At 32.7% G+C, this 10,000-nt stretch overlaps 1 protein-coding gene across 3 annotated transcripts in view; it reads right to left on the bottom strand.

Annotated features, from left to right (window-relative positions):
* LOC125252695 (synaptic vesicle glycoprotein 2C-like) overlaps positions 1–10,000 on the bottom strand; it is a 66,933-nt gene that overhangs the window by 10,863 nt on the left and 46,070 nt on the right. The window contains exons 8-10 of one of the 3 annotated variants that reach the window (XM_048166211.1): positions 8,383–8,471; positions 6,145–6,309; positions 2,054–2,187 (exon numbers count right to left, since the gene is read on the bottom strand). In XM_048166211.1, the coding sequence (XP_048022168.1) occupies positions 2,054–2,187; positions 6,145–6,309; positions 8,383–8,471 (388 nt within the window). Of the gene's footprint in view, positions 1–2,053; positions 2,188–2,283; positions 2,488–6,144; positions 6,310–8,382; positions 8,472–10,000 lie in introns of those variants that run through there. The other 2 variants (XM_048166213.1, XM_048166214.1) reach the window with 2 other exon arrangements.

Here is a 10,000-nt window from a genome sequence, read left to right as displayed (position 1 = left end):
CTGCAAGACAGACATTTCAGGATAAGAGATGGACTAAAAGTGAACTCAAACACCTTACTGCCAGATTCTGGATAAATTCTTCAAACAGTGGTACAAGAGGATGTGGTGCTGGTCCATCAGGAGTCATTCTCAAGCTGTCTGTCTATAAGGCCTATAAAACCCAGTCTTCATGTATTTCACAACACTTCAGCTTGTGATTCTTATCAAGTGCAGGTCATTTTTTAGGATTCTTTAGCTAACCTAAGTCTCTGAGATCCTGAGACCTTGCACTTCTGGAGACTCCAGGTAGGTTGCAGCTCTGGAAAATGGTGGCGCTGGAGATTAAAGGGTTCCTGATGGTTTCACACTTAATTCTTCACCTTAATTCTTAATTATTTTGCAGTTAACATGTGTCTTTTCTTTTCCACCTGTTTTTGTCTGACCCCGCTGACCCAATGAGCATTTTGCTGTCCCTTGGTCATGCTTTAACTTTGCAATTTCTAGTATTGCATTAGTATTGCGTCCTTCTCATGAGTATTTAATAATTTTTGACTTTTCAGTCTGAGTTAAATCTCTTTTTTGGCTCATTTTGCCTGTAAAAGAAAACTTGCCTAATAATTCTGCACACCTGAATATAAGGCATTTTTCATTTCCAGCCTTCATGAACAATTATATATCACTTATAAATGATTAAAAACAATATTAATAGTAGTTATTAAGATTGATGTGGATTGGAATTGGTAAAATGTGCTTGGGAAAAAAATATGATCAGAAAATCAACTTGCCTAATAATTCTGCACTCCCTGTATATATATATATATATATATATATATATATATATATATATAATTTTTATTTTTATTTTAATATATTCTAAATATTCTATATATATATATATATATATATATATATATGTGTGTGTTTTATATTTATTACATATATGTATAATTAATATTTTTCATAAAATAAAAAATATATTTAATTTGTTTTATTTTTTATGAAAAATATAAATTTATATTTTTCATTGTTTTATTATTTTATGAATATTATTAATTATATGTATATTTATTTTATGAATTTTATTAATTATATGTATATTTTATAAATATAAATACATATATAGACTGGAATATTTAGAATATATTAAAATGAAAATATAAAAAGTTTATAAATAATACAATCTTTAATTTTGTAATACTAAATTATATTATATTAATTATAATTAAGATAAATATATAGAGAATATGATATTTAATAAGTCATTTATATTTGAAATATTATATAATTTTATATATATAATTAAATATATATATATATATATATATATATATAAAATTAAATTATATATTATATATGTTTTATTTTTAATGAAAAATATACATTTATTTTTTCATAAAATAATAAAACACACACACACATATAGCTGTATGAAAAATATTAATTAAATTCAAATTCGAATTCAAGGCTTGACTGTAAATCATACAATATTGGCACAGCATACATAAAATACTAATAAAAAACATCTGTATAATAGAAGAAAATAATATCAAATATTCTAACACTATCAAATATTCTAACAGTAATACTAATTATATGTATATTTAATGAATATAAATGCATATAAATAGAATGTATAGAGAATATTTAGAATATATTACAATGAAAATATAAAAAGTTTATAAATCAAACAAACGTTTTCAAAATTTTGTGTTATTTTACCTATATTAAGTTTATAAAGTTATTTTTTACTCAATTAAATTAGTTAAGATAAATATATATAGAGAATATATTAATAATATCTGAAGTTATTTATATTTGAAATATTATGTAATTCTCTCTCTCTGTATGTATGTATGTTAGTGGGACTCGAACCAGGGTCCGCCAGCAACAAGGAGGCTAAAGACTGCAGTCGCTAGAGCGCCTCTGGAGGTCAGGGGAGTGAGGTTTACACACACAGCTCCTACCGCCCACATCCGTTACATAAACACACACACGTATGTAGATGTATAACACCAAAACATGATTGTTTCGATCAACTAACAGCTCTGAAGAGTAGATTTCATCACACTCGTACCTGTATTATAGAAGAACGCTTCTATGATGGTGCAGTTTTTGAAGAAAGAACCAACGGAGCTGACGTCCTCGAAGTAACAGCTCTGAAAGGTGGAGTCGATGAAAGTCACGGCCTTAAACTTCATGCCAATAAACCTGAAATAAAGCACAGGATTGATCAGGACACAATACTCAGCTACATCAAACCTTGAAATACAATGAGAACAAAATCAAGATCAAGAAATACTCCACATCAAAAAACAATAACATGATCTGTTTCACATCTCAACTGCTTCTCCTCGACAGCAACGGGGTTAAATGGAGGTCAGATGGAGACGTTTGCCGAACTTCTCAGATGTTTCTCCTTCCAGTTGTTTCTATAATCTATTGAGTTCTGTCATCATGATTCAGATGCGTGTGTGTGCAGGACACAAAAGATACTGCGTCTGATCTCATCACAGGAGCTGGATGCTACAACAACACGATAAGAGGGATGGAGAGAAGGAGGAGGAGTGGACGCTCATAATAGCACAAAGAAAGAGAAAGAGCAAAGCAGACAGAAAGAGAAAAGGAGGAGAGGAGAGATAAGGGCATTTTAATTTCCTGGCCTTGTGTCTGGATGAGACATTACCTCAACACTGGGACGTTATTTATGAGGGAGCGATCAGACCGCTGAGAACATTAACACACACACACACACACACACACACACGCAGAGCAAACATTAACTGCAGCTGAAGACTCACAATCTGCTCTATTTCTGCAAACACACGTTTAGTTCTAAGATTTCATTTCACACAGAGGAGCTGAAATAGATAAGACGACTACACAGAGAGGGCTCTTAGAGTTCAGTGATGAACGACCAGTCTCTTTTTATCCAGGGAAAACACAATTCTTCTCGCTCTTTTGAAACAAGAGTTCGATTTCTAACATTTACAACCCAAAACTTCCCAATAACAGCTTCATTTACTAAAACTAAACTGCAGAAACTTCAGGAAATCTTCATGATTATGACATTACAACCATGAGCTCATTAACATATGACCGGCCTCATTTACATATCAACTCCTACAGCGAATCCCATTTTGAGACAGATCAATTCCTTGCAGATGGAGCATTGGCATATATCTCCTCTCATTGGATTTTCTGAATAAGGCGTTTACATGCAACTAATTTCCCATTAAAACAGGCATATCCCAGTGGTTGGAATCAGCATTTCATGACTCAATTCTGCCAAAAAATTGGCATAAAATGGCCAAATTTTGATTAAAATTGGAACATTGATGTGGATGTAAACCAGGGTTATAATAGTTAACTAAAACCATAAAAACAGTTTTGTTACATTTTTGTTTTTATTTTGAGCTAGGTAACATTTCTCACTTTTGTTTAGTTCAACTTGAAGAGCCAATTTCAATTTCAAGTGGCGCAGTCCCACCGCTTTTTTGCATATCCTCAGAGTGCCCACATATATAAGCATGTCAAATTTGGGGAAAATATCTCATTTCGTTTAGGAGTTATAGACATTTATATGCATGAACACAAAAACCCACACCCGACTTTGATTGCAGTTTGTTGCCACACACTTTCAAAATTTTGACATTTGGCCATTAGCATATTGTTAACAACTTGACATGAAGCCCACAATTAACGTTACCGAGAAAAGCTCAGATATCCGTCAGATCCTGTAGGTCGTTTAGTACAGTTTACTGCTGAACAGCTCATTTTGTCAGTGTGAAATAACACAGAAATTGAAAATTAATAGTTAGTTATATATCTTCAATCTCCCCTCGAAGCTCCGACAGTCCTCAGAGAAGCTGTCAATCACAACTGTGAATCATGAAGACACGCCCCGTTTCTATAGCATCAAATTGCTCGCTAAAATCAAACTTATCACAAAAACGAACAATTGAAAATATATCAGCGTGATAACAACTACCTTAAATGACCAAAACAATCTTTTGGAAAATTTTATTTGAAGCGTAAATTATTTTTATGTTTTGACTCATTCCCGTTCATTTGAATGGAGAGGGCGGGGTTTATGACCTGTACTGCATCCAGCCACCAGGGGGGCGATCAAAGAGCGGCACACCCGATTATGACATTACAACCATGAGCTCATTAACATATGACCGGCCTCATTTACATATCAACACCTACAGCGAATCCCATTCCGAAATGAGCAGCACTATCCTGATAAAAATTGTGTTACAGCATAATCCGATTGAAAACGTCTGTGCCAAATAACAATCCTACAGTTCCCACAATTCCTTGCAGATGGAGCATTGGCATATATCTCCTCTCATTGGATTTTCTGAATAAGGCATTTACATGCAACTAATTTCCCATTAAAACAGGCATATCCCAGTGGTTGGAATCAGCGTTTCATGACTCAATTCTGCCAAAAAATTGGCATAAAATGGCCAAATTTTGATTAAAATTGGAACAATGATGTGGATGTAAACCAGGGTTATAATAGTTAACTAAAACAGTTTTGTTACATTTTTGTTTTTATTTTGAGCTAGGTAACATTTCTCACTTTTGTTTAGTTCAACTTGAAGAGCCAATTTCAATTTCAAGTGGCGCAGTCCCACCGCTTTTTTGCATATCCTCAGAGTGCCCCCATATATAAGCATGTCAAGTTTGGGGAAAATATCTCATTTCGTTTAGGAGTTATAGACATTTATATGCATGAACACAAAAACCCACACCTGACTTTGATTGCAGTTTGTTGCCACACACTTTCACAATTTTGACATTTGGCCATTAGCATATTGTCAACAACTTATGTTTCCGATTTTCCTACAGTGGCTTCGTCCTGATCAGACTAAATATTTTGAAGATATTTGCGAATGTTGTTTAAAAGCTAAATCACTACATTGCACTAACCATAAGGCGAAACCTAGCACCCGTTTGGTACCCTTGGACTCGGCAAGGATTCAGGAATCTACTTTCTCCTGTGAAAATAAGTCAATCACATCCAGAATTATAAGCATGTAAATAATTTAAGGTCTGAAACTTCTCAGACTCGTTCAGAGCATCTTGCCGACGGACCGTACCAAGTTTCATAATGATACGTTCATGCGTTCATAAAGTACAGCATTTTACGACAAAATACAAAATGGCCGATGCCCAAAATGGCCGATATGGGAAAAGTGGATATCATTCGACTCAGCATGATGCCTCGAATCTAACAAGACCTAACTAACATCTAAAATCTAACATTTTTATGATTTTTTGGACAAATAAGTTATAAGTTATAAGTAAAAATAGCAATTTTTTGTATCTCCGGACCAGTAGGAGGTGCTGTGCCGAAACGCAGCAGGTCATGTGATGACATGGACCAAGTTTGGTCTGAATATGATAAAGCGTTGAGGAAATGGAGCCTTACGTCTGTTTTTGTAAGAGCTATGTCAAATTTGTTCAAATTTTCAGAACAACAGCCTATGAGGAGTTTGAAAAAGTAGGTTTTTCGGAAAATTCAAAAAGGGGGGGAAATTTTCATGACGGAAAATGACATCATAGGGTCCAGTCGAATCGTCTTGAGCCAAGGAATGAGAGGAAAAAAGAGGGTTTCTAACCATTATGGTTATTAGCATAAACATGAGTGAAACTTTGGACATGTGGTGGCGCTAGAGGCATTGATTTAGAGACTCCAAAATTGGTGTGGTTAATGTTGGGACTGGCCTCTATCAGTGTGCCAAATGTCATAACTTTCCCATAAACGGTTCCATGGGCTGCCATAGACTTCCAGTGTGAAAGAAGAAGAAGAAGCTAAAAGATTCACCGGAAACAACAGGTGCCTACTCACCTTCGGTGCTTGACCCCTAACTATATAGACATATTTTAAAAAACAAAAACTAATAAAAATGACAAAAACAAAATTCAATTTAAAACTGTAGATGTTAACATTGTTAGGGTGGTCATCAAAAACTAAATTATGGCTATTTTAACGCAAGACACCCTGATGAAGATAAGTGGAACTCAATACATTAAATGTAACACAAGTGCATTATATGATGATCTGAATGAGAGTGCAGACATGCTGTCACACACACACACACACACACACACACACACACACACACACACACACACACACACACACACACTCACCTGTCGTTGATGAACACTCCGTTTTTATGGATCTGGTTCTCCAGGGTGAAATTAAAGGTGAAGTCTTCGGTTCTCTCGTTGTTGTGGATCTTCACGCGGGACGCATATTCATCCGCCTGGAGGTGCTTTATGACGTCAGGGAACCAGACAGACAGACCGTAGTACCTGTGCACAGGAAGTGATGTCATCAGCGGCACATGAGATAAGAGCGGTGACGTTTGAGGGACTAACAAGGGCTGAAGCTCAGTGATGTGTTTACTGTGTGTGTGTGTGTGTGTGTGTGTGTGTGACACAGGTGGTGACACCGGCGCTTAGTTAATTAATTTCTGCTCCTCAGCGGTGGGCTTCAGTCTGACAGGGAGCAGCGATAGAGGCATCTGTTCACTCTTTAATTAGTGTGTGTGTGTGTGTGTGTGTGTGTGTGAATCCTCTTTTATTTTGTATCGAAGTGAGCTTGAGTTTGTCTGTGACAGAGTGAAGACATGACTTTATTAAGACTAAAAGCCAAAGAGACGAGGAGAGAAGATGGGTGAAATTAGACAAGAAAAGAGTGACAGAATAAAACAGAATAGAAATAAAGCAATAAACATGAGAGGCCATGTGATTTGACCTCAATTTAAGAGTGCTGTTAACCTGAAACCCTTAGACTAGAGTAGGAAACTAGAATACGCTCTGAAATTTTGTAATTCTAAACTAAAACTATAATACTAAAACTATAAAATTGTTATTAATTGAAATAAAAGCTAGAATATAATAAAATATAAATATTACATGAAAAACTTGAAATTACTTAAAAAAAAATACTTAAAACTTTAAAAATAAACTTGAAATTACTTTAAAAAATACTGTAAAATAACTTTAAAAATAAAAATAAAAATGTAAATATTACATGAAAAACTTGAAATTACTTTAAAAAATACTGTAAAATAACTTTAAAAATAAAAAATATAAATATAAATATCACATAAAAAACTTGAAATTACTTTAAAAATGCTTTAATAAAGTTTAAAAATAAAAATATAAATATAACATAAAATATAAATATTACATGAAAAACTTGAAATTACTTTAAAAATGCTTTAATAAAGTTTAAAAATAAAAATATAAATATAACATAAAATATAAATATTACATGAAAAACTTGAAATTACTTTCAAAATACCTAAAAAAATTAAAATATAAATATTACATGAAAAACTTCTACATGAAAAACTTTAAACTAAATAACTTCTAAAAAATACTTATTTACAAATATAAATTAAAGCTAAATAGAAAAATTAAATAAAAACTAATAAAATTACAATACCACATAACAAAATTACTAAAAATTAAATTCAAATTAAAACTGATAATATAAAAATATAAGCTACTTCAAAATATTAATACATACTACTAATAATTAGTAATATAATTACTACTAACTATACTCCTACTAACTATAATTACTAATAATTAATATTATTAGTAGTAATACTAATACTACTAAATAATACCATATAAATATACAAATAATATGAAAAACCACTGGTTAGGGGGTTTGAACACTAAGTATAGTTAAATTCTGAACTGAATTTCAACAGAATTTAAATATGTTTATTGACTATTTTACAGATTAGACTCAGACAAAACTCATCCAGCCTGTTTTTAGAGCTGGGATCATTGGTTTTAGAATAGAATAGAATAGAATAGAATAGAATAGAATAGAATAGAATAGAATAGAATGTCCAATGCCAGGCCAGAGTTTTTAAGTGTGATTTCACGAGTAAATTGGATTGTTACATACATTAGAGTGTGGATGTAAGCCCTCCTACAGAGCTCTGTCTCTGAGCCCGTCCACCCAGGCTTAAGCTCCTATAAATACAGTAATTAAACTGTGACTAGTCCCCCTCATGCAGCTCCACCCCTGGGCCTAACCACTGCAAGCCAGCTCCTTAAATCATGGTGATTACAGGGACTACACTTCATTACAGTGCCAGAGAAGAGCACAGCCAGATTGAGACACAGAAACACAGACAGGGGAAGAAACATAAACGAATAGAATAGAATAGAATAGAATAGAATAGAATAGAATAGAATAGAATAGAATCAGATGATATTGTACTCTAAATGCTATGCAAACACTGTGTGATCACTGTAATCACGGCTCTGCTGGGTGATAATGTGTGTAACTACAGGGGTCATGAATCAGGGGACGGTCAGGCCAATCAGACGGTGGATATTAGAGCCAAACGGTCTCACCCAAACGACAGCGAGAACCAAACCACGGCCAACTTCACAGTGTTGTCCTTGACGGGGTAATCCCAGCACTTCAGGAACGTGAGCCAGATCTGCACACACACACACACACACACACACACACACACACACACACACACACACACAGTCAAGTAATGCATAAAGTGCAAATAAAACACCTGTGATTTATGATTTCATTTCATCACCCTGTTAAGAAATGCAAAGGCAAAGATGAATCAGCAGAACATTTGGTCTGTCTGAGTCCAGCTGGACTTAATCTTTTTAAATACAAGGCGTTTATTCAAACGGTTTCGTGTTTCAAGGAGCAAACTGTTTTCTGCTCTCGTCTTCTCTCAATGAGATTTTTCTCTGAGATGCGTTTTTGTGGTCAAACAATATGAATTTTGAAAAATAATAATAATAAAAAGCACTTGAAAAATATTTGTAAAAATCACCTATAAGGTACGGAAGAGGATTAGGGCCAAGCAATAATAAAAAAATAAAACCATCTCGAGATTAAAGTTGTTAAATTTAGAGAAAAAACTCGTTAAATTTCGAGAAAAAAGTCAAAATAAAATGTTGAGAATAAAGTCATTAAATTTTGAGAAAAAAGTCGAGATAAAATGTTGAGAATAAAGTCATTAAATTACGAGAATTAACTCCTTAAATTACGAGAACAAATTCGTTAAATTTCGAGAAAAAAGTCGAGATAAAATGTTGAGAATAAAGTCATTAAATTACGAGAAAAAAGTCGTTAAATTTCGAGAAAAAAGTCGAGATAAAATGTTGAGAATAAAGTCATTAAATTACGAGAATAAACTCATTAAATTACGAGAAAAAAGTCGTTAAATTATGAGAACAAATTCATTAAATTACGAAAATAAATTCGTTAATTTAATGACTTTATTCTCAACATTTTATCTTGACTTTTTTCTCGAAATTTAACAAATTTGTTCTCATAATTTAACAAATTTGTTCTCGTAATTTAACGAGATTATTCTCAACATTTTATCTCAACTTTTTTCTTGAAATTTAACGAATTTGTTCTCGTAATTTAACGATTTTTTTCTTGTAATTTAATGACTTTTTCTCGTAATTTAATGACTTTATTCTCAACATTTTATCTCAAATTTTTTCTCGAAATTTAATGAATTTGTTCTCGTAATTTAACAACTTTTTTCTCAACATTTTATCTCGACTTTTTTCTCGAAATTTTATGACATTTTTCTCATAATTTAACGAATTTGTTCTCATAATTTAACGACTTTTTTTTCGTAATTTAACGAGTTTATTCTCAACATTTTATCTCGACTTTTTTCTTGAAATTTAACGAGTTTATTCTCAACATTTTATCTCGACCTTTTTCTGAAATTTAACAACTTTAATCTCGAGATGGTTTTATTTTTTTTATTATTGCTTGGCCCTAATCCTCTTCCGTAATAAGGTGACCTAATTTTTTTATTTTAAGAAAATAGTTCAGCAAGGATGCATTAAATTGATCAAAGGAGACATTTATAATTTCTATTCTTAAATAAATGCTGTTCATTTGAATTTTCTGTAATAATTCATAATTCAAGTCAAGTCAAATTTACTTGTATAACACTTTCATAATACAGATTGT

Source organism: Megalobrama amblycephala, linkage group LG18 (genome assembly GCF_018812025.1).
Source record: "Megalobrama amblycephala isolate DHTTF-2021 linkage group LG18, ASM1881202v1, whole genome shotgun sequence".
In the NCBI taxonomy this organism is placed as follows: Eukaryota; Metazoa; Chordata; class Actinopteri; order Cypriniformes; family Xenocyprididae; genus Megalobrama; species Megalobrama amblycephala.
This window is presented reverse-complemented; position numbering and strand designations above follow the sequence as displayed.